We start from the raw sequence: 24296 nt of genomic DNA on the forward strand, positions 1-24296 counted from the left end.
TACTAAAGCTGGAGAGTCCAAAATCAGACTCCCTTCTGCATAGAAACCAATCAGCTTCTAACCTCAGCTTGTTCAATGAAGCTTTGGCAATGAAACCTGGAAGCTGATTGGTTTTTATGCAGAAGTGAGTCTGATTTTGCACTCTCCAGCTTTAGTAAATAAACCCCAAGGTGTCGTGAGTGCACTCTGTATTAACTGCTTATCTGTAAAATAATTCTACAATTATTACATATAAATATAAAACAGTTAAAAATGTTGTAAATAGAAAGTGGTATGAAACTTATTTTTTTAATTGTAAACTAATAATATAACTTGCATGTATTTTATTTTTATTTTTTTTTGCAAATTTCCTTCTTGGAGCTTTATTTTTAAACTGTCCCCCAGCTGCCCTGCTACATTGCCATTCTTTGTGTGCTCTCTGTACCACCAGGACAATGTTTCTCAACCTTTTTTGAGTCAAGGCACCCTTTAAAAGTCCCCAGACACCCTTTAAACCTATGGACAGACTTGAGGCACCCTATTCTAAAATGTGAAAACTATTCTAATAGTTTCATATAATGCAGCAACATCCATACATGTAGGACACCCAACATTAGAGGTGATTTATTCTTCCAAAGCAAATACAATTTTTCAAATAAATAATAATAAAGTGAATAGTGAGCGCAAGGAACAAATGTAAAAAGCAGCTAGCACAATGTAGCAAACCCTCCGTCTCCACCAAACAGAAAATAATAAAAAAGTGCAGTGCTGCACTTTTTTATTATTATTATTATTATTATATACAGTTTTGCACATTTGTACTTAGTAGTATTCCAGTGTTTCTCTTCTCCCTCAGTTTTTCTCCATCACTGAGCTAATGTGACCCCAGCACTGATGGAGAGGGGCAGGGGAGGGTCAAACTAGGATGCTGTGCAAGCAACTGACATCCTCCTTATCAACTGATGATGTCATTGGTTGTCAGGACGCCAGCGGCTAGAAGGTCGTAATGGTGCACAATGAAAGCCTGTGACTTTGTGTAACTAAAAGGCAGGCTTGTTCCACCCACTGGCTTGTATACAAGTTTTGGGGAATGTTTAGACATTTTGCCAAAGCACCCCTGAAGAAACCTCAAGGCACCCTGGTTGAGAAAGGCTGGTTGAGAAAGGCTGCATCAGGACCTAGGGAATTTTGTAGGCATTTCCTCTATGTGTGTTCTCCTTCTACAAATGTACATGCAGCCAATGAGAGTGCAACACACAAAGACCAAGGAACTTCACCCAGGGTAACTTTTTAGGGTTAATGTTGTAAGTAAGTTAACAAACTTCACCAGTATTCAGGCTAATAGGAGTAGGCTAGAAATAACAGATACAATGTATATGATTTGACATTTTAACCAATAGTACACATTAAAGCGGAGTTCCACTCACCCTCTCAAAAAATAAAAGTCAGCAGCTACAAAAACTGTAGCTGCTGACTTTTAAAAAACAGCCATTTACCTGTCACTGGCCATCCTGTATTCCAGGAGGCCAGCATCTTCAGTGTGGGCACCCGGCTGTGGCAGCTTGCTGCTTCACAGCCGGGGTACCCACTGCGCATGCGCAAGTAGCGCTGTGCTTCCTGAATGGTCCTGTAGTCTTCTCGGACCTGTCACGTGTCCCAAAAGACTACAGGGAGGGAGGGAGGACACCTTCCACTTTGGACCGGAAGTGGGAGTGGGTACCTGTCAAATTTGGGTACCCGCTTCCCCCCCACCCCCCAAAGGTGCCAATCCTTAATGGGGAGCGGGGGAGCAGTCCCGCTCCCCATTAAGGATAAGCGGAACATACCCTTTTGGGTGGAGCTCCGCTTTAAGTATAAGAGTGTAGTAGGTCCCATATACTGGAATGAGTTGAATACAAGCAACTGTGTGGAATCTGTTTGCTGTTGGCTTCTTTTCCTGAAGCATTACCACGTTGAATTTTCATAATATATTTAAAGTTCCTAGTAGTATTTGTTTTCATTTGAAGAATGTGGTCATGCCAGGCTCTTCACAGGCTCCATTCACAGAACCCCCATGCAGCAGTGCAGCAGCAGGTGTTTTTGTGCCTGAACATGCGAGTTTATAGAATGGGAATGAAAACGCACTTAAACAGAGAGATGTCAATTGTCAGGCCCAGCAGTGAAGCACAAAAGCAGCACCTTTGTTTGTGTTTCATGCCTATTGTAAAGTGAATACAAGCTAGGAGCACAAAGCCCATAGTTTCTTGCTGTGAGTAGGCCAAATGTAGCTCCGGGTCAATAAAACATCCCCTCTCTTCTCACAAAGCCCCAGTGAACACATGAATGACACTGACAACCCAGAATATTTTCCTCAATAGATTCTGTAAATTCTTTCCCACAGAAGTCAACGAAAGGCTCAGTTGTCCTGGACTACGTATTCCGTCATCTAAACCTTGTGGAGATAGATTACTTTGGGCTCCGCTACTGTGACAGGAACCATCAGACGGTGAGTGACTCTGGACATTCTGCTTGTCCAACCATAACCTTTTTGTCTGTGATATCTATTGTCCATATGTATTGAAGTACAACTTCAGGAATCTGAATATACAGTTTACTAATAGCACCTTGTCATATGCATTATTTCCATTCAGAAATGTATTTGCATATTTCATTTAATTTATTTTTTACTGTTTCACACACCTAAATACTAAAACACATATGTAGTTTTGCGTTGGCTGAAAGACTTTTTATGTTATGCAGCTAGTCATGCATCTTTTCTGAGAAAAACAACATCCACCCTTGAATTTGTGAAGAAGTACCACATATTTTGGTTGGGTAGGATAGGTTGACTTGCTGCACCCTTTAAATGTTCTCCCTGTCTATATGTCATTGCATATCTTAATTCAATCTAGCAGGAGTGTCTGAGGTTTATTTAGCATTTTTTCTAGGTTAAGAGTCTGGTGATTCTGCATATGATTACCTACTGTTGAGCATCACAAATTGTTCCTCTAATTTCCCACCATACATCCTTCAATACACCATTATAGGTCAGCATTGAAGCGTACCTGGTTGTGCCTATGGACATGGTTCTATGAACTGCTCCTGGTCTATGGAAGCATATCACCAGTCTAGTTCCCAAGCATTCATTGAAAATATGGGACTCTCATATGCCCCATGTGACCCTCGCTAAAAACCCCTCTTTCTCCTGGGATATGAAAAGTCATGTAGAACCAGAACAGGCTTCTGCCAGGCATATGACTTGCTAATGTGTGATATGCTAAACCTCTCTTTGCTACAGTCCTCTCACCACACTTCATCTGCAGACATTTTTTAAATCTTCAAGTTCAAAACCATATGCAATCTGTTCTGAATCATACAGATTTGCCTCTAACTTATAGCCATTTTGAACATATATGCCTTCACGATCCTCTCTCCAAGGGTATAGTATCCTCGATCAATGGTTCCTTTTCAGGAGGGTAACTGTGTGTCTTCCGCCTTATGTTTTCCACCAGTGGACATAATTGCACACTGATTGCTGAACTCATTATTCAAAGAGGCAAAGTATAAAGTATTGCTTAGATGATATATGATACCCCTTATAGTACCCCAATAGTTTGGGGCACCTCAGACTATTGTTTTCAGGGTTGTGGAGCAGCTGGTACTTGAGTACACATATGCTGGGACTGCCCTAGGATCAAACATTTTTGAACCAGGTTCTACTAGTTCATACTGTTCCTCCAGCATTCCCAAAAATCCAAAGGAAGCTGAACTTAAAGTGTTACTAAACCCAGGACCCTGCATTCACTATATCTAGTCTTCCACAGTACACGGACGATGTAATTGCAATCATTTTAGTAAATGTAAACTGCTAAGTACCTTTTCTCATCATCAGTTAGAGCAGTCTTGTGACTTCTATCAGTGTCCAGTCCAGCACATGTTAAAGCTTGTAGGAGGAGTTTTCATTCTTCTCTAGGAAGGTGCAGGACCCCTGACCTCTGTCTGGACAGTGTTGACTGGCCCTGTGCTGATCACAAGCACTCTCCTAAGAAAAAAACCCTCTAGCAATACACACCAAACTGAGCATGTGCAGAATGACTCCACACTATATGTCTTATCAGGAGATAAGGGGGGGCAATGGAAGAAGGGGAAGATCAGAGAAGTCAGGATCAAACAGCGTTTTTACACAATGCAGAGGATTAACCCCTTAGGTTCCACAGTGAGTATAACAGTCATGCTTTACTGCATCTGATTTTACTGCTGTGGGTTTCGTAACACTTTAATCTTAAACCATCAGAGCATAATGGACTAGTATCATAATGGTTACACAGTTTAAACAAAAAAACTTTGTGGTACCTGTTTAATGAAAAAAACAACAACCCCTGAGTACACCCTCAATTTCGTGTTGCTAATTGGTAGCTCTGATAGATCCCATAGTAGACCTCAGATTCCATGATGCTGATCTGTATTTCCAAAGGACCCCCCTTTAAGGCAGGGGTGGGCAACTGTGGCCCTCCAGCTGTTGTAGAGCTACAAGTCCCATGAGGCATTGCAAAACTGACAGTTACAAGCATGAAGGCAGAGGCATGATGGTACTTGTAGTTCACCAACAGCTGGAGGGCCACAGTTGCCCACCCCTGCCTTAAGGGGCTTCAGATTCTATGCTGCTGATCTGTTGGACTGACCCTTTAATAGACCCCAGGGTCCATGCCCTTGATATTTATTTTTGACGTCGCTGTTAACAAAATCCGGATACAGTTTTATTTTGTGGTTGTAGGCTCTGACCTGTTTGCTAATGGAATCTACTTATTATGTTCTGCTTTTAAATCAAACTTTACACTAACAGGTCTTTACAATAAAAATGTAAATATTCCTGTTTATTGTTAATGCTTGATTTTGAAGACTCTAATGAGACCTTTGCTCTCCCAGTCTCCCTTTGAGTGAGAGACAACAAAGACACAGGACATGCTTGCTCATTAGTAAACAGACAGCAAGGGAAGACACAGGTCTTGTAAAGTGTATTTACCCCATAACTCATGGGATAAGCACTCAAGGGAATTGGTGGTGTGCTCCATACATGTTTTGCTGACACCACAGGGCCATAGAATGTACTGTATATTGCATTTTCCGTTCTGCTGTGTCAAGATATATCGGCACCTCACAAGCTCTTTGGCGATTCAAAAATTGTTTTTTTGGTGTTTTATTGACAGATTTTCTATCTACAATTTTGGCATGTTATGTCACAAAGTTGTTCTGATAATAATCCCTAATAAATACTGTACATTATTTGTGTGTGTGTATATACTGTGGGGTTGATTTACTAAAATTTACTAAATTGGAGAGTGCAAAATCTGGTGCAGCTGTACATGGTGGCCAATCAGCTTCTAACTTCAGCATGTTCAATTAAAAGATAGAAAAAAAATGAAATTAAATAAATGCACATCTTTTTGCAGGTAAAAAAAGTGTGCATTTATTGTGTTTTTTTTTTACTTGGAGCCTGCAAAGCATTGGATCCATGATCAGGAGGTGATTATAAAAATGTAATTTGGGTACAGTGTTGCATGACGGTGTAATTGTCAGTCAACGTGTGATAGTGCTGAAATCTGAAAATCAGCATGGTCAGGAAGGGGGTGAACATGTCCAGTATTGAAGTGGTTAAAGTAGCTAGTATATTGCTTTTATGTAAAGTATCTGGTATTTTTAATTTTCTTAACTTTTGTGTTCATTATTATATAACTCAAATAAAAACTTTGGTCACAAAGTCAAACAAATCTTTGCTCTAGTCAGTATTCATAAAATGTATACTCACCGGCCACTTTGTTAGGTACACCTGTTCAATTGCTTGGTAACACAAATTGATAATCAGCTAATCACATGGCAGCAACTCAATGCATTTAGGAGTGTAGATATGGTGAAGATGACTTTCTGAAGTTCAAACCAAGCATCACAATGGGGAAGAAAGGGGATTTAAGTGACTTTGAATGTGGCATGGTTGTTGGTACCAGACGGGCTGGTCTGAGTATATCAAAAACTGCTCATCTACTGGGATTTTAACGCACAGCCATCTCTGGGGTTTACAGATAATGGTCTGAAAAATATTTACTGAGTGACAGTTGTGTGGAAGAAAACTGCCTTGTTGATGTCAGAGGTCAGAGGAGAATGGCAGACTGGTTGCTGCGACATTCAGATGGTAGGGTTAGAATTTGGCCTAAACAACATGAAAGTATGAATCCATCCTGCTTTGTATCAACGGTTTAGACTGGTGGTGGTGGTGTAATAGTGTGGGGGATATTTTCTTACCACTAGCAAGGTGTACGTAATAAAGTGGCTGGTGAGTGTATTTTATAAAGTGTGAAAATGTGTCTATATTAGCTCCCTTTAATCTTCCAAATAACAGGGCTTAAACTAGAAGAGGGAAGATCAGCATTCTGGGCCAATCAGCACTATTATTGTAAGTCTATGAACATACTTATAGGGAAGGAAAACACAAGGATGACTTCATCAGTGTGCTGATGCCTATTCATTGTCCAATCAGCAGGCTGTTGGGGAGAGATAACTAAGAACATCGAATGTCAGCAGTCATTTTTTCCTGTAGTTGTATCCCATGGACCGTGATAGAAAACCACAGCTGTGCTCTGGTGCTGGCTGCTGAACAGAGCCCAGAGCTGGTTTAGGAAAATGATTTAAGACTTTGCATGGTATATTAAATGTAGGATAGCAGGTGGAGTGGGGTCTGGTAAATTGCTTAGGCTAGCAAGAAGGTTTAGGTTCACATTAGCATGGCTGCTGGCTCTGTAAAGTATTTAAAATAAACTTTACATGAGAATGAGCCAAAATTCTAGCACATCTGCCTGACGTAGTCCCCCACTTAGTCTTTTTTTTTTCTGCTGCGGTTAGATAACCATCAAAGGTTTATAGACAAAACTTTATTTTTCATTTTGTAGGGTTATAACCCGTCAGATTTTTTTTTTTTGCTGTGTCTCATTGTGGAGATTTCCCTTCACTTCCTGTCCCATAGCGAAACAGGAAGTGATGGAAATCCTTGTAAATTAGGGGAATTCTTTGGGGAACCCCAGGGCATTAGAACTTGTGGCCAATTGGATGATTCTCCCTCTATTACTTTTCTGGATACTAATATTTATAGGTAAAGTTGATCCAGGGAATATCCGATTGCCTCTCAGGGGATCAGGAAGAAATTTTTTCCCTGCAGGAGCAAATTGGATCATGCTTTGCTGGGTTTTTTTTGCCTTCCTCTGGATCAACTGTGAGTATAGGATTAAAACTTTTTTTTAATGGTTGAACTGGATGGACTTTTGTCTTTTTTCAGCCAGACTAACTATGTAACCCAAAATTTGTGATTTTCGTTTACTTTCACTTTAAATGATAATGGTAAACAGAACAAATAGAGAGGGTGAAGCTCCCTTATGGGGGCACAGACAGCAATGAAAACTGACGGGGGTTGTAATACCTCTTCACTCCAACCAAAACTAAAAATAAAGTTTTTCCTTTATTTTTAATGTAAAGATCTCGGGAAAGAATCGACTGTCTAGGATGCATTTCCCTCAGTTATGTTTTTTTTCTCAATATATTGAAGCCAGAGCCAGTAAAACATGTACTTTGCTCAGTCGATATGAACATGCATGTTTGATCTGTGATCATCCAGAAAAGCAATCATTCAGCTGCTGAATCTTCTGACCACCATCTTGTGTTTTTGGATCTTCGGATCCCAACAACGGCACCATCATAATTAAAGGAATTTGTCATCATGATAATTATCTGGCTGAAAAGTCTACACATGCCATGGCCTTTTGCAAATTTCTGGGGATTTTACAGTTCTGAGGTAGGCCCATCCCACTGGACCTGAACATGTGCATTGTTGCCCTGGTATTTTAAGATTAGCCAAAGCCCATGCTGCAGGGTCAGATCATCCACAGTGGAACCTACCCAGAAGCCTAGGACCAGGTGGATATCCAAGGGGCCAGCTACAACCATCATTTTCTTACTGGAAGATAGCACAATTGGTCAAAGCTGTGTACTTATCTGTCACTTTCATGGAAAGATACACTTGTAGGCACGTGGTGCCTGATGCAGTTTCAGAGGCTTCCTTGTTGCAATTGCAAGCGTAGCACTACCCCCTTAGGAGTTGCTGAAGATTTGGGTCCCTCTATAGTCTTGCACAGCCAGGCAACACGCATTTTCCACAGACTTGCATTCCAGAGACAGTAAACAGTCCTTGAACTTGTTTTTTTGGATTTTATCAGGGGTAATAAACTTAGCTGGGGTTGAGGGATGCATGGGATGCCCAAGGAACTGTGAACGGAGGACAACTTCCTGGCAACTGTTCACAAATCTTTACACAGCAAAACTCTTCTGGGAGAGCTCTCCAGCCTCTCCTAGTGTACTACCCCAGACCCCAGATAAATCCTCTTCTTTACTCAGCTGTCTGGAGGAATCCCTGGGCAAAGGGATCCAGTTCCTGCCACTTTCAGATAAACAGTCCCAGGTAAGGAGCTAACCATGTTTCCCACCAGAGAGTGCTCTTTTCTCCTTTAGCTGGCCCAGGGGGTGTAGGATTACTCACTCAGTCTCTTCCCTGTGAGCTGGTTTAGGTTGGTGGCTGCCTTCAGGCCTTTTGCTGGGCTGGCTCCTTTCCTGCCTCAACAAGTAGTCCTCCCTCTGGGGACTGGTGAGACTGAGAGATCCTCCTGTCAAGTTCCCAAGCCTGTAGGTAGGCCCCTTCCCACTAGGTCCCCTCCCAGGCTCATACATTTCTTCCTCTCACTCCATCTTCCACCCGAACTTTCCTGCAGCTGAGCAGGCTCAGTTAAATTTAAAGGCTGCCCTGGCCCCATGCCAAGTCTCCTGCTTGGGGATTAGCCAGAGTCCTCTAAGTGTGCAGGCCAGCCCCTTCTCAGGGGGAGGTATCAGGGAACTGACCTGCAGAGCCTCTCAGCCCTGACCCAAATTTGACCCTGCTGACTAATTTCCCAGGCTGCTGCTCAGCCTCTCTATCTAAAAATTAGCAACTAGCTCCCCCCCTAGAAGGGTGCTACACAAGAGATACATGAGACCAAAACTGCTACTTTTTCTAAGGGACTGTTTTGCCTAAATCCATCTCAGACACTCAGATGAAGTTTATCGGTTAGAAAATATGGACGTTACAGGATTTCACATCAAAAATAAAATAAAAAAATTTCTGAGTTGGTAAAGTGCTGCTGTACTTCATTGATCAAGTAATTGTAACCTGCTTTGAGTCTGTTGGACCTATCAGCTGCCATGGATGGGAACAGCTTTCTCAGAGTTGTCCTAAGAAACTGTCCTTTATTATCAGTCATGTGATTTCCAACCAGCTGATTGGCATTTATCCATCCAGAGTGCATGTTTTGTCCTTCTGTGTTAGCCAACCATAAGTGATATATTATGTTAAAGGGAGCCTGATGAATGGAGTCAGCCCCTAACCTTTTATATGTCTTTGATATTTAAACAGTGAGATCTCCCTGCCTCTCTTAATGGGAGTTTTTGGTGTTTCTACCTACTTTTACATATTGAATTAACTCCTGTTGTATCATGCATTATATACAATAAATGAAAAAACAACAGGAAGTGTTAGACCCTATAATAATACGGCATAAGTAGCCAAAAGTGAAGAAAATGGTACCACTGGACTGGCCTCTAAAATTAAGCCATACCTGGGTGAAATGCGTTAGAGGATTCTCTTTTAGGTGGAGGATGAGCTGAAGCCATTTATATTTATATTTGGTTTTCCCCATTTTGTTTACACTGTGCTGGTGTGGACAGACATCTTTCTGCAATACCCACAACATGTTGCAAATCCAGAAGCTCATATGCATAGATCCTACGAGTAACATACCCTGGAGGTAAGAAAAAAATCCCAAATAGTTTAACTCTCCAGCATCTACAAAAATAAAATCACATATTTACTTTGGGTAGTCTACTCTAACCCTATTATCATGAATCTATAATAGGTGATTAAAGCTGAACTCCAGAGAGGCTTGCTTCACTATTCAACCCAGTTATGGTTTTAGTAAAGAAAATGACATGTATTTTTTTCATACATATGGCAGATGTACTTCAATTTGTCTAGATCCAATGCACAGTTGCACTAAGGGACACATTCCAAGTATATTGGGTTCAGTATATTACATAGTACTGTTTGTTAAATAATTAAAGTTTCTTGACAGTAAGATAGAGCAGCATGATAACCTAATTTATGTACTTCTGTTCCTTCTTTGGCTAGTCACATCAAATGGTGGGTCCTAGATAAGGCTGTGCTGCTCAAATGCATTGTAGTCTGCATGAAGGACTTATGACCTTTCTGTGCTGTCTGTCAGGGTGCCTGAATCACAGGACTTGCCTAACAGAATGATGAATTATTTTCTAGGTAGAAACGATCAATTACAATTTAGCTGTATATACTGTATAGCTGCTTACCTGTAATTCTGCTTTAAGATAGTCAGCAAATGTTAATGTATATTTTCAAGTAATGAAATGTCTATAGTTGTAAGTTATTTTAGTCTTTCAGAAAGCTTTCTTTTGTGAAGCAATGTGCGGAGCTGATGAACTGTGGCATCCCTCCAGATGTTTCCCTCTTAGAAACGAGATGGACAGGAAATTTGATTGTCAAAGCAGTCTATCATATGTTTGCCTGAAAAGCATATGGCTAATTGTTGTGTGGAATTCTAGCAATGCTTGATGTTGCAGGGCATATGAGGAGGCCTGTTATTTGCATTATGATTAGCCACGTGCTAAGGGCTGCCCATTTATCATAATGACAGTCCATTCTGTGCTGAGTCATGGGATTTCTTTGCTGCACCCTATAAAAAGGGACAGGGGTATTCATTTGTTTATTAATGAGTATTGATCCATTTATATCAATCCCTGTTCATGAATACATTTCCTATGTAATGTATATACTATAGTCATACACACACACAAGGGCCAGTTTTGGGTGGAAGCATGTTCACCCATCTGGATGTTATTGAGCGATGGGAGAAACTTCATGCAAACATAACGAGAACATGCAAACTCCCTACCTCCCAATTTTCTTAGATGAGAAAGAGGGACACCTTTCAGTAAAACATATGCAGCAAATGCCCAAACTCTGCCACGTCCCTAGTTGCACAGACCATTAGGAATTAGAAGATTGGGAAACCCACAATTTTTTTTTGCTGGGATTTGATAAATAAAATTTTGATCTCTTCTTTGAGACTTCAGATGCTGGTAACTTTATTCATCTGGGCAATATGAACAGAGAGTTTCCCTTTTGGACCTCCTACTCTGTTCAAATTGTCCAGATGAATACAGTTATCAGCATTTGAATTTTCTTTGGAGTGCAGTTGTCCTTTTCCTTTGGATTTGTGAAGTCTGAGGGGCATGGGACAACCCCTAAAGCACTAAATTCCACAATTAGTCCAAGATTTGAAATTGCCAAAAGGTTGCCACATGGTTTGATTTAGGATGCAGGAGGAGTAGGTTGTTCAAAGGCCATTTCAGCACAAAAATCAACTAGAAGGATAGAACAGACTAGCAGTTTAGCTCTTGGTGTACACACCCATATACACTCACCAGCCACTTTATTACGTACACCTTGCTAGTGTCAAGAAAATATCTCCCACACCATTACACCACCAGCCTGAACCATTGATACAAGGCAGGATGGATCTATGCGTTCAAATTGTTTACGCCAAATTCTGACATTACCATCTGAATGTTGCAGCAACCAGTCTGCCCATTTCTCCTTTGACCTCTGACATCAACAAGGCATTTTCCTCCACAAAACTGCCGCTCAGTAGATATTTTCTTTTTTTCTGACCATTCTCTGTAAATCCTAGAGATGGTTGTGCATGAAAATCCCAGTACATCAGCAGTTTTTGAAATACTATTAGCCTGTCTGGTACCAACAACCATGTCACATTCAAAGTCACTTAAATCCCTTTTCTTTCCCATTCTGATGCTCGGTTTGAATTTCAGCAAGTCGTCTTCACCACATCTAAATGCCTAAATGCATTGAGTTCCTGCCTTGTGATTGGCTGATTAGCAATTTGTGTTACCAAGCAATTGAACAGATGTACCTAATAAAGTGAACAGTGAGTATAGGGTGAACTATAAGCACACAATGCACTTTTTCACCAATAAAAAAACTCACAAACTATGCAGGAACAGCCAAGTGCTCTGCAGTCTGTAATATTTTAATGTTCTCAAAAATGTGTTACTAAGCCACATGAGGTTTGGATGGATGTGCTTCACATCTACAAGCCCTGCTTTATTGTAGGCATAAGAGAATCAACCTTGTGGCAAATGCATAGTTAATATAAAATTCAAAAATTATACTTTCTATGTAAAATACACGCATACGTAGTGATTTTTGTTTCATACACCACTGCTGAAAAGATAAGCGTGCCTTTCATTGAGCATTTGGAAGTCCCATTAGAAATGATGGTTTCATTCATTTGTACTGCTTCCCATGCTTCATGCTGTAAATGTTTCTGCTGACAGTTTAATTGTCATTTGTGGCACAGCATGATTGTACAGCCTGAGTTATGTCAAAGTTCTTGGCAAAACCGACAATGAGGGTCACTTCCCAAGTTGATTGCACTCTGATGGCAGATAAACCTAGCAGAAACCACTTTAGCTTTTCAACTTTGGAGCAATAAATACTTAATCACAGAACTGTTTCCTAGTTCATAAGAGTACCATGGCATTTATTTGATAAGGCAGTACAAAGAGTCGCAATGAGGTAAGGTGGTCATTCAGATTAAATTTCAGACATCTGAAATCCGTAAAAGAGTCTTGGTTGCTGAATGGCTGTTATGAGTTACTGGAGTTGCCATCTATGATTTGATACTATATAAGCCCACATGATATTAGACTGCTCTGTAACTTTTTAGGTAGTACCTAGATACATGTCACAAGACCATTAATTTCAACAGCAAAGTTTTCATAAAACTACATGTACATTTAACATGTTTATGCTGGGCTGGCCATAGATTATGCACTCTTCTTTCCTTCAGCTGCTGGCCCATGTCAGTGTTGATGGAGGAATCCCTCCATCTGTGCTATTGTATTCTGACGGCGGCAGGTTTCCCCGCCATCAGAATACATAGTTCACTGCTGCTGGTTAAAGCTACTATCAGTGAACATACGTAAAACCCCAACAGGCTGGTTGTACTGAAGTCGATCAATAGATTGACTTCAGTACAACCAGCCTGCCCATAGATGGATCAAAATTTGGTTCCTACTAAACCAGACAAATTTCAAGCCGCCTTTGGTTGGCTGTAGGTACTTGTAGAATCCTCCATTTCCATAGATATTCAAAACTCCTGAGGCCACTGCTTGGAGCTGCCATCTTGTTTGATGTCAGCAGCCCCAGCAGACTGCTACGTGACACTTTAAAATAGGATGCACAATAATTTGGTGCCAGAATTGTCTATCCTGGCACCAAAACATCACATTAATGATACATTAACGATAATATTTATGAGGGAGGACACTTGAATTTTTTTATTGACATGGGTGAGTTACTAGACTGTGCCTTCAGATTGTTTGACTGGAAGGGTGGTGAAAGGATGGGTAGGTGGAATATGAAGCCTTTCAATACTGTAACTTGGTAAAAATGAAGGCAAATAAAATTTCTGTGGCCATTGTAAGGCCTCTTAGACAACATCCACACTGGGTATTTAGCCCATGCATAACCAGTCCTGTTGTTTTAGTGTTCCCGAAGGCACAGGTGCAGCATCCAACCCAGCTGCCTGCAGCCTGTCAAAGTCAATGACAGGCTGAGATATGCTATGCCGGTATTGGACAAACATGGGCTAGACACTCAATGTTCATGTGGCTTTATACACAGGCTGCAATGGGCCAGAGTCTAGTGAGCTTTACTGTTGATAGAAAAGCAAGGTTGGCCTCCTATATAGCTAGCACCAGTTGGTAATATCATAAATTATAAATTAAAACCAGAACATGCACTGGTTAACACTGCAGCCGTCCTCTCTGTCAGTGATTGCCGATAATCGCCGAAACACGGTAGGTAAGAGGACAGTAAAATGATGCTGTATGTTACATGTATTTGCAACTCAGATCATTCTGCACAGACACCAGTCTGTGCCCCCTTCCAAGTGATAATACAGAGCACATTATCACCTAATACAATAATGAACACACGTACGTTAGTTGTACTCAATGAGAAACAAGAATGCATCCACACTGAGAGCACTACAACAACTTAAAGTGAAACTTTAGTCAGAAAATGAAGTCCTGCTAGATCACTTCAGGCTTGTCTCTTTTGCAGGTATATCTATGTAAAATATTAAAAATAAGTGCCTATACTGTTTGAAATCCAGTAATGCACTGGATCACCCTGCTCTGCACATGCTCAGATGCTTTTTATTTTTTCGTCGCTGTGCTGAATTTGTAAAGGGTGATCTCCTGATGGCCTAAAGATTTATTGATGCACAGGATTCAGTAAAATGGCAGCCTCCAGCAAGAAGAAACAGCAGTAATATTGGAGGCAATTGACAGCACACAGTGATTTTGGTAGCATAACTATTAATGTGAAGTGTATTTTCCTTGCTAAAGAACATTATTTTTTATAAATGTTTATGGGTAAATTTCCACTATACGTTGTCCATACACTGACTGAATTTCATTCATTAGTAAATCAATTGGTGGGTGGGCCTGTTGGCTCCTTCCCACTCAGAATCCTTCAAATGAAATATTGAAGGACCCAGGTGGAAAATTGTTGGCCAGACAACTCCTGCATCCATTCAGATGCAGGCACTGTTTGGGTATTCTTACAGCTAGTGATTGCAGCTATCAGAATATAGTAGCCACAGCAGGAGAGTCGCACATCCATGCTGTTTAGTATGTATGGGGGAATGTGTTTGATTTGATATGACCAGCTTTACCATTCACAGTTAGCTAAAATTCTTGAGTTTTGGGTAGTATTTTCTGTGCAGAGGGACAGGGTCTGCAGTAACCCTTTCTCATCCTGATGAAACTGACTAAAAGTTGTGTGCACCACATAGAACTCATCAACTGTGATTGACGCTCCCCGAAGCCTAGGGACATTAAAGACAGTCTAAGGCCAGGTATAGATGAGTCAAAAAACCGAATATTCTGTCGATCAAAAATTGAAAATGGCGCATATGGTTGTGCCATCATTTGTTTCCTTTTCTATACAAAATCCAGCATGTTGGATCAGGCACTTTCAATTGTGACACAAAAATTGCATGTCACAGCTGGCAAACTATGAAAGTCTAAGATTTTTTGTTTGGTTTTCAACTTGTCTGTAGCCTGCTTAAGTGCCGGTTCACATATATGCGGATTGGTTGCTGTTTGAACTGCATCCAATCCGTATGACATGTGAAATAACATTGCTTCCTATGGTGTCTGTTCACATATGTCTGGTTCACTGGCAGTGTGGATTCAGTGCAAAATTAAAAAGAGTCATGTCTGATTTCTGAGCAGTTGCGGTCCGGTTCAGCTGCAGATTACAGGTTCTATAGGAACCATTTCTAAACCACATATGTCATCAGTTGTGAACAGGATAAAATCCTGACCTGAACCTGATCTAAACCTGTCCTGAACCTGATCTAATCCTGTGAAACCTGAGCTTCAATCCACACTGCATATGTGTGAATGAGCACTAAGATAGTCAGCAGATCTTGTGGGAGTCTGGGCTGTTGCAGGTAGGAAGTATGCCTGCTGAAATGCCCATCAATAAAATGTCAGAGGCATACTGTGGGTAAGGTAAGGGGACAAAATACAGAGCAACTCGGTTTTCCAGTAAGCACGAGAGGCAGAAGCAGATGGGAGACAAACAGGTAAGGCTGCCGTAGTACTTTCATTTCACATTTCCTATACATTTCAATGTGTTTCAAAGAAATGTCTATATTTTTTGGGAAACTTGTGTCAAAACAAAAGCTCTCGATTTCACTAATCTGTACAAGCAGTAAATAATATAGTGAGATGATGTAAGGCCCCTTTCACATGGGGTGGACCCATCCGCGGATCCACTCGCTCTGCGGGGGGATCTGCTTATGCAGAGCAGACAGAGCCCGCTGTCCTCTATGGGCTGTCAGATGGAAACTGAACACCTGTCCGTTTCCACTCGACTGTCATCCGATCCGCCAGACAGATGGGGAGCTGATCCCTATCTGTCTGTTTTTAGCGAACAAGATCGGATCGGATGCAGACGGTATAAATGGACATGGAGAGCAATGGAGTGTCCAATCAGGTCCACCTGTCCGTTTTTCAAGTCTGTCTCATGTGAAAGGGGCCTACATTGCTGGTGCCTGCTAATTTGTTTTCGACCTTGTCTTCTAGTCCATTTACTTATGTATTTGTATTGCTTTGAAGTCTTGAGTACGTTTATGCTCATTACACAGTTACAGTGTCTCCAGACCCTGACAAGCAGGTGATAATGCAATGAGATAAATGCAAGTTACAGAAACATCTATCCACTGTCAATCCTGCCTCTAGATTTATCCACATGGTAAGGCAAATATCAAATATAAAAACACAAGTTTCAGGTAAACGTTGGTTCTGTCTGCACTTTCTGTCCTTGACACAGGACAACACTTGCCTTGTGCTAACTATGTGGAGTGCTAATTGGTTTTAACAAAAGGTCAGAGACCTAGTTGTGTCTGTAAAAAAACCCCAAAACATTGCACACTTTTCTGCTTTTTTCACCTTTGACATTTTTCAGACATTCAGAGACTCTGTTTTCTATGGGAAGAGTGAGAGCAGCCTTTCTTAATTGGTCACAGAAGCTTTCAAGCATGCTTATGGTTATAAAAAGTATAATTTTGTTACACGCCTATGGCCAACACTGCTACTTTTCTGCTTCAAATCGCCTGTTTCCCAGTGTATGCAGTACATTACCTTGTCATAATGCTTGAATTGGCTTCTGTAAATTCCAAAAATCATATTCAGCTTAGGGATTGTTGGCCTTAGGAATGTTAATAAGAGTCAATTTTGGGTAATTTAAAAAGCTAAACCCTGAGCATCTATTTTGCTATTTCATACATTTTTTTTTTCCAAAATAGTAAGATAACATTGCAACCGACCTGGAATTAGAATGAGCAAGGAACTCCCAACCTCTCTGCCTGCTTCAGCTGAAAGTTTCTTAAGGCTCAGTGAATGTGTCTCTCGAGGGCATAAAGCCATATCTAGAAAGCTGCCATACCAGCAGGTCTGTCAAATGAGCTGTACAGCCACCTGTTATTAGACAAATACCAGCAAAGAATACTGGATAATGCCTGGCTGGAGGCTGATGGAATTCAGATGAAGAGTTATTCATTTGACATGTCAGGACATTAGTGCTGTAGTCCCTGGTGACCTTTTTATAGTCATGTTTATGAATATTCTCTGCTAATATACAGGATTTTGTAGGAAAAAAATTGTGTGTCGCATGAATTTCATTTTGTACTGCATTATAGAAAAATGATACATTGTGGTCAACACTTTCCCATTCCATTATTCCTTATAATTGAGAGCAGTGACTTGGTAAAGTGTATTGGAACTTTGCACGATGAGTGATCAGATGATTGCCTTTGTGATGTAGAACAATAAAAGTCATCAGGGTTTGTTATTGATCATAGACAGTTATGGAATGCCGGTGTTCAGTAATGCACTATCACACCCATTATATATAGGGTCATAAAGATTTAGCTGTAGCATGGTGGGAAAGGGTGAAGCCCATTATTCAATCTGACTATATAATTAACTTGAGATTTACCAATGTAGTAATGTAGCAATGTATAGTTGTAGGCAGATTTAAAGAAGATTGCAGTTAGATTTGAATGTGTGTGATCTCCACAGCGTCCTAACTGGGGAGATTTTACTACCTTACATGGTGACACCCTGCCACATAGAGTGTCACTGCGAAAGGAAATAAAGGGAAATCCTCCCCAGAGGGACACTGGGAAAAAAGACATGCTGGTATGTGAATTGGCTCCTGTCTAAATTGTCATGTGTATGTATGAATGTGAGTTAGGGACCTTAGATTGTACACCCCTTGAGGGTTAGGGGCTGATGTGAATGTACAATATATACTGTATGTAAAGCACTGCATAAATTGACGGCGCTATACAAGTACCTGTAATAAATAAATAATAATAAAAAGATTTCTATAGGTTCTAACAATATCTACCCATAGAAAAAAGTTTTGGCTAAACTTCATTTAGCCTCTGTCTTTATATATGCTTTTAAAACTTTTCCTGAGGTTTGCTTTCATGATCTCACGGTCCTCTAATTCTTCTTCTGCTAGGGGGCAGCCCTGGATGATGTAGAGAATGGCACCATGTAATGACATCAGCACTATTCCTAGTAGTATTCCCCTGTGAGTACAAGCAGGCTTCATGATGTGCCTTCAGGGGGTGCGTCCCTTATATCCTCAGCTAACAGGAAATGTAAACACAAATTTTAAATCAGAGCAGCTCGGTCTTCTATACCCTGTCTCCAGCCATGTCCCATAGAGACTGGCTGCTCCTGGATCCAGTGCCAGTCCTCTTCTGAATTTAATGATATGCAGGCCCTTTGCTCAAACAGGAAGAGGACTGGCACTGGATTACAAAGTGGTAAGTCTGCGGGGGACATTGCTGGAGGTAGGGTATAAAGCTAGTGCTTCTTTAATATTTTTAATACTGCTGGACAATGCATTTTTTTATTTTTAAACTGAAATTCGGCTTTACTATATTGGTAGGCAGCTGGACATCATTGAATAGTAGGTTTGTGTGAAAATGGCATTTAATTTTAAACATACTAAAATTACAACATGGCTGTTGTAGGCTTGGTCATAGTTTGGTGAACTCTGAGGGCCTTATTAAAATAAATGACTTAGGTCAAGTATTTAATAAAATCTTATTAAATGCTGAATACACATAGGGTCATTTTATTTTATTGTATATTACAAAATATTGCATATGTTTTTCCTGAACTCATATCTATGACTTATCCGGTTAACCTAATGCAACCATGACCTTAAATTGTCATATGCATGTCATCCTCCTGTAGCAAATTAGATTTACGTATTGTGTACAAAGGGAGCTGGTTATAAACTGATGAGATACATTCCCTTTGCAGCTTGATTTTGGAGGTACATATCAGAGGTCTGTAGGTGCCTGTCCTCACTCTTATCTTCACATAAAAGGCAATCCTTTTTGGACCTAGAAGAATCTTTACTCTTAATTTAGTCTTTTTTATGTACAGTATGCTCTGTTGTCGGTATTCCCATTGGTTAGAGCAGCCTTTTTCGACCAGGGTGCCAAAGCACCATGGGGTGCCTTGGCAAAATTGCCCAAAAATTGTATACAAGTCAGAAAGTGGATCAAGCCTACCTTTTAGTTACACAAAGCCATAGGTTTTCAATGTACGCCATTACAACCTTCTAGCTGCCAGCCTCCTAACAAATGATGATGCCATCAGTTGATATGGAGGATGTTGGTCCCTGCACAGCATCCTTGTTTGACCCTCCTCTGCCCTTCTCTGTAAGTAATGAGGTCACATTAACTGAGTGATAGAGAAAGACTGAGGGAGAAGAGAAATATTGGAATACTATTCAGTATCCGTGTGCAAAAGTGTGTTTGCTTTGGAAGAATAAAAAACATAAACGTGCAGCGCTGTTAAAACCAATAAATAAATACATATATAAACATGTAAGAAAGTGCACACAAATATATAAAGTGACACTGCATCTATGTATGTGCCACTAGAATATGTGGCCAATATAAACGTGAAAGAAAACACTGTGTCTAAAACATAAGTCCAGAGTGCAGGCGTGAACGAGATCTCAAATGATCTTCTGGTATCCAAAAGACACAGATTGTGGATAAGGTGAGACAATTAAAGTGTAGATTGAGCACTCACCAGATATGCAACCTTTTTGCGCATTTGTATGATATAAGGACATCAGACTTCAGACATCTCATCAAAAAGGTCTGGTCAGATCTGGTCAATGCCTCCTTCGTTATCCCACGGTTTGCACTTAGCCTTCCCAAATGGTAACCACTCTGCGGATGTACCTGGCTCCCACAGGAGCTCAGAAAGAAACAACAGAGGAGGCCAGTAGTGCAATATTGCCTTAGGATGTTTATTCCACACAATGGGTATGTATACAGCAAGAAAGCTGTCAGGGCTCCCAGGTGTGACCAGAGGTGTGTGGCTGACGCAGGGAAACGCAGACCTCAGATATGTTATAAACAATATAATTTATTAACGCTAACAATACAAACATAAACGCAGTGCAATACTAAAACATAATACAGTGCAACCAAACCAAACCAACCACCCACAGATAACAGTACATACAAGCAAGCGTCGTCAGGCAGGCCGGGTCAATATCAATAGGGCAGGTAGGTACAGGGAGAGCAAGCGGAGATTGGTCGGGGTCACAGGCCAGGTTCAGCAGGTAGCAAGCAGCGTAGTACAGAGGGTCAGGCAGAGGGATGGTCAGGGTCACAAGCCAGGGATCAGAACAGGTAGCAAGCAGCGTGGTACAGAGGGTCAGGCAGAGGGATGGTCAGGAGCGAGCCGGGATCAGAGCAGGAGAAGTCAGCAGCGGTTCAGAAACAGGATGCAGGACAGACACAGGATACAGGGCCCAGGACAAACACAACACCAAGGCAGAGTCTGCAAGTCTGGCCATCCCTTAAATACCCCAGCATAATCAGTTCCAGGTGTTAGCTGGCTGCAAAGTTGAGTCTCTGATTGCTGGGAGCATCCGCTGGCCAGCCCTGGTACTGCAGATCAAAAGGCAGGTGAGTCCCACCATTGCTGGCCAGTCCATTCCTGACAGTACCCCCCCCTCAAGGAGCGGCCTGAGGACGCTCCAAACAGTCCTAGCTGGGAAAAATGTTCCACCGCCCGGGTCTGGTAACTGGCGGGATATCAAAGACTGGCACACCGGGCAGGACTCCGGGCAGCGGTACACCGGGCAGAGGCACATCGGGCTGGACTCCGGGCAGAGGCACACCGGGCAGAGGCACACTGGGCAGAAGCACATCGGGCTGGACTCCGGGCAGAGGCATACCGGGCTGGACTCCGGGCAGAGGCACACCGGGCAGAGGCACATCGGGCTGGACTCCGGGCAGAGGCACATCGGGCAGGACTCCGGGCAGAGGCACATCGGGCAGGACTCCGGGCAGAGGCACATCGGGCAGGACTCCGGGCAGAGGCACATCGGGCAGGACTCCGGGCAGAGGCACATCGGGCTACCAGGCGGAGCGGCAGGCAGCGGGCCCCCGGGCGGAGCGGCAGGCAGCGGGCCCCCGGGCGGGGCGGCAGGCAACGGGCCCCCGGGCGGGGCGGCAGGCAACGGGCCCCCGGGCGGGGCGACAGGCAACGGGCCCCCGGGCGGGGCGACAGGCAACGGGCCCCCGGGCGGGGCGACAGGCAACAGGCCCCCGGGCGGGGCGACAGGCCTCGGGCCCCCGGGCGGGGCGACAGGCGCCGGACCCCCAGGCGGAACTACAGGTCTCGGGCCCTCAGGCGGAGCGGCGGGCGCCGGACCCCCAGGCGGAACTACAGGTCTCGGGCCCTCAGGCGGAGCGGCGGGCATCGGGCCCCCAGGCGGAGCGGCGGGCGCCGGACCCCCAGGCGGAGCTACAGGTCTCGGGCCCTCAGGCGGAGCGGCGGGCGCCGGACCTCCAGATGGAGCGACAGGTCTCGGGCCCTCAGGCGGAGCAACAGGTCTCGGGCCCCCAGACGAAGCGGCGGGCACCGAGTCACCAGGCACGACAGTGGGCACCGAGTCAACTGGCGGAACTGCGGGCACCGAGTTGTCTGGCAAGACTGCGGGCACCGAGTCGTCTGGCAAGACTGCGGGCACCGAGTCGTCTGGCAAGACTGCGGGCACCGAGTCGTCTGGCAAGACTGCGGGCACCGAGTCGTCTGGCAAGACTGCGGGCACCGAGTCGTCTGGCGGAACAGCGGGCACCGAGTCGTCTGGCAAGACAGTGGGCTCCGAGTCAACAGGCACGACAGTGGGCACTGGATCAGGTACCGGATCATCTGGATCAACAGCGGGCATCGAGTCAACTGGCCTAATAGGATCGTCGGGCTGGATCAGTTCATCATGCTGAGTAGCGGCATCAGGCTGAATGCAGGCTTCAGGCTGAGTAGAGGCATCCGGCTGAGTAGAGGCATCCGGCTGAAGAGAGGCATCCGGCTGAAGAGAGGCATCCGGCTGAAGAGAGGCATCCGGCCGAAGAGAGGCATCCGGCCGAGTAGAGGCATCAGGCCGAGTAGAGGCATCAGGCCGAGTAGAGGCTTCAGGCCGAGTAGAGGCTTCAGGCCGAGTAGAGGCTTCAGGCCGAGTAGAGGATTCAGGCTGAGTCACGGAAGGCAGGTTCACCGGTTTGGATACTGGCAGGATGGTATTGGTTGGAAAGAATTTTCGCTTTTTTCTGGTTTTAACTACTGGAGCACTGCAAGTAAACGCAGGTCTGCAAACGAATGGAGCAGCTGGAGACAGAGAAAAACTGGAGGATGGAACAGGAGAGGGAGCAGTTGCTACAGAGGGCTTTTTTACAGGGTTAAAGGCAGGATAGGTGCAGCGAGTGGGAACAGGGTACTGACATGCGGTAGATAGCCAAGTATACTGGGCTGTAACTGGAGGAGCTGGTGGGAATACAGGAGTAGAGTTAGAAGCAGGACTGGGTTTTTGTAAGCTGACTGAGGCTGGGTGCAACAAGTCTGTCCATGTCTGCAGTAGGAGTTGAACAAAGCTGAGCTTACACAAAGCCTGTCTGGTCAATGACTGCACTGCGTTTATACAATCTCTTAGTGTCTGTGGTGAACATGTGGAATAACGCTCCAGAAAGTAACCCACATCATCCTCTAATAACCACACCAGGGACTCTACCTGGTCTGCACTAAATGGTGGCAAAAATTCATCCCTGCATTCGGGGGAACCAGATGAAACCAACTCAGCACAAACCTCAATCAAAGGCTGCACCTCAGAGAACTCTGTGCCCTGATCTACTAGAACATGGCGAGCCGTATACATTCTAGTAGTTGATCCCTGGGATACTCCTTCAGAGTTTGATAAGCATACTCCCTGTCATCAAACACTAGCAGATATAAATACACAACCTCATCCAGATCCATCCTTCCCAGCAACAAGCCAAGATGGCTTCCCTGTGCCGCCACTTCTGGTCAGGATTGTCCTTGGTGTAATGTCAGGGCTCCCAGGTGTGACCAGAGGTGTGTGGCTGACGCAGGGAAACGCAGACCTCAGATATGTTATAAACAATATAATTTATTAACGCTAACAATACAAACATAAACGCAGTGCAATACTAAAACATAATACAGTGCAACCAAACCAAACCAACCACCCACAGATAACAGTACATACAAGCAAGCGTCGTCAGGCAGGCCGGGTCAATATCAATAGGGCAGGTAGGTACAGGGGGAGCAAGCGGAGATTGGTCGGGGTCACAGGCCAGGTTCAGCAGGTAGCAAGCAGCGTAGTACAGAGGGTCAGGCAGAGGGATGGTCAGGGTCACAAGCCAGGGATCAGAACAGGTAGCAAGCAGCGTGGTACAGAGGGTCAGGCAGAGGGATGGTCAGGAGCGAGCCGGGATCAGAGCAGGAGAAGTCAGCAGCGGTTCAGAAACAGGATGCAGGACAGATACAGGGCCCAGGACAAACACAACACCAAGGCAGAGTCTGCAAGTCTGGCCATCCCTTAAATACCCCAGCATAATCAGTTCCAGGTGTTAGCTGGCTGCAAAGTTGAGTCTCTGATTGTTGGGAGCATCCGCTGGCCAGCCCTGGTACTGCAGATCAAAAGGCAGGTGAGTCCCACCATTGCTGGCCAGTCCATTCCTGACAAAAGCAAATAAAATAGATTACTGACCGATTGCAAGCTGCCGCCGGGACCCCTTGTGGTGCCGGCGGTAAGGCGTCAAAACAGCTACATAGATGCACAGTGTCACTTTATATATTTGTGTGCACTTTCTTACATGTTTATATATGTATTTATTTATTGGTTTTAACAGCGCTGCACGTTTATGTTTTTTATCTGTTTTAGAGGTCTTATATGGTGCCTTTTGTGTACAGCTGCTGTAATCTGGGAATTGATAGACTGGAAGGCGCTCACTTACTTTATATGTTTTTAGTGCTTTGGAAGAATAAACCCCCTCTAACTTTGGGTGTCCTTCATGTGTGGGTATTGCTACATTAGGTAAAACTATTAGAATACTTTTTTACAATTTAGAATGGGGTGCCTTAAGACTGTCCAGAATTTTAAAGGGTGTCTCCAGATTGTTCATAACTTTAAAGGGTGCCTTAATTGAAACACTTTGCATAGTTATCTT

At 43.3% G+C, this 24296-nt stretch overlaps 1 protein-coding gene across 2 annotated transcripts in view; it reads left to right on the forward strand.

Moving 5' to 3' along the window:
* The window catches only part of EPB41L4A (erythrocyte membrane protein band 4.1 like 4A), a 350398-nt gene that overhangs the window by 105039 nt on the left and 221063 nt on the right, over positions 1-24296 (forward strand). Inside the window, exon 2 of one of the 2 annotated variants that reach the window (XM_089684738.1) lies at positions 2360-2464. The exons of the other annotated variant lie outside the window; for it this stretch is intronic. Within the exon in view, the coding sequence (XP_089540864.1) occupies positions 2360-2464 (105 nt within the window). The remainder of the gene's footprint in view (positions 1-2359; positions 2465-24296) is intronic. 2 annotated transcript variants of the gene reach the window in all.

This window comes from Staurois parvus, unplaced genomic scaffold (assembly GCF_062004578.1).
Source record: "Staurois parvus isolate SC_StPar_1 unplaced genomic scaffold, SC_StPar_1.0 ptg000354l, whole genome shotgun sequence".
In the NCBI taxonomy this organism is placed as follows: domain Eukaryota; kingdom Metazoa; phylum Chordata; class Amphibia; order Anura; family Ranidae; genus Staurois; species Staurois parvus.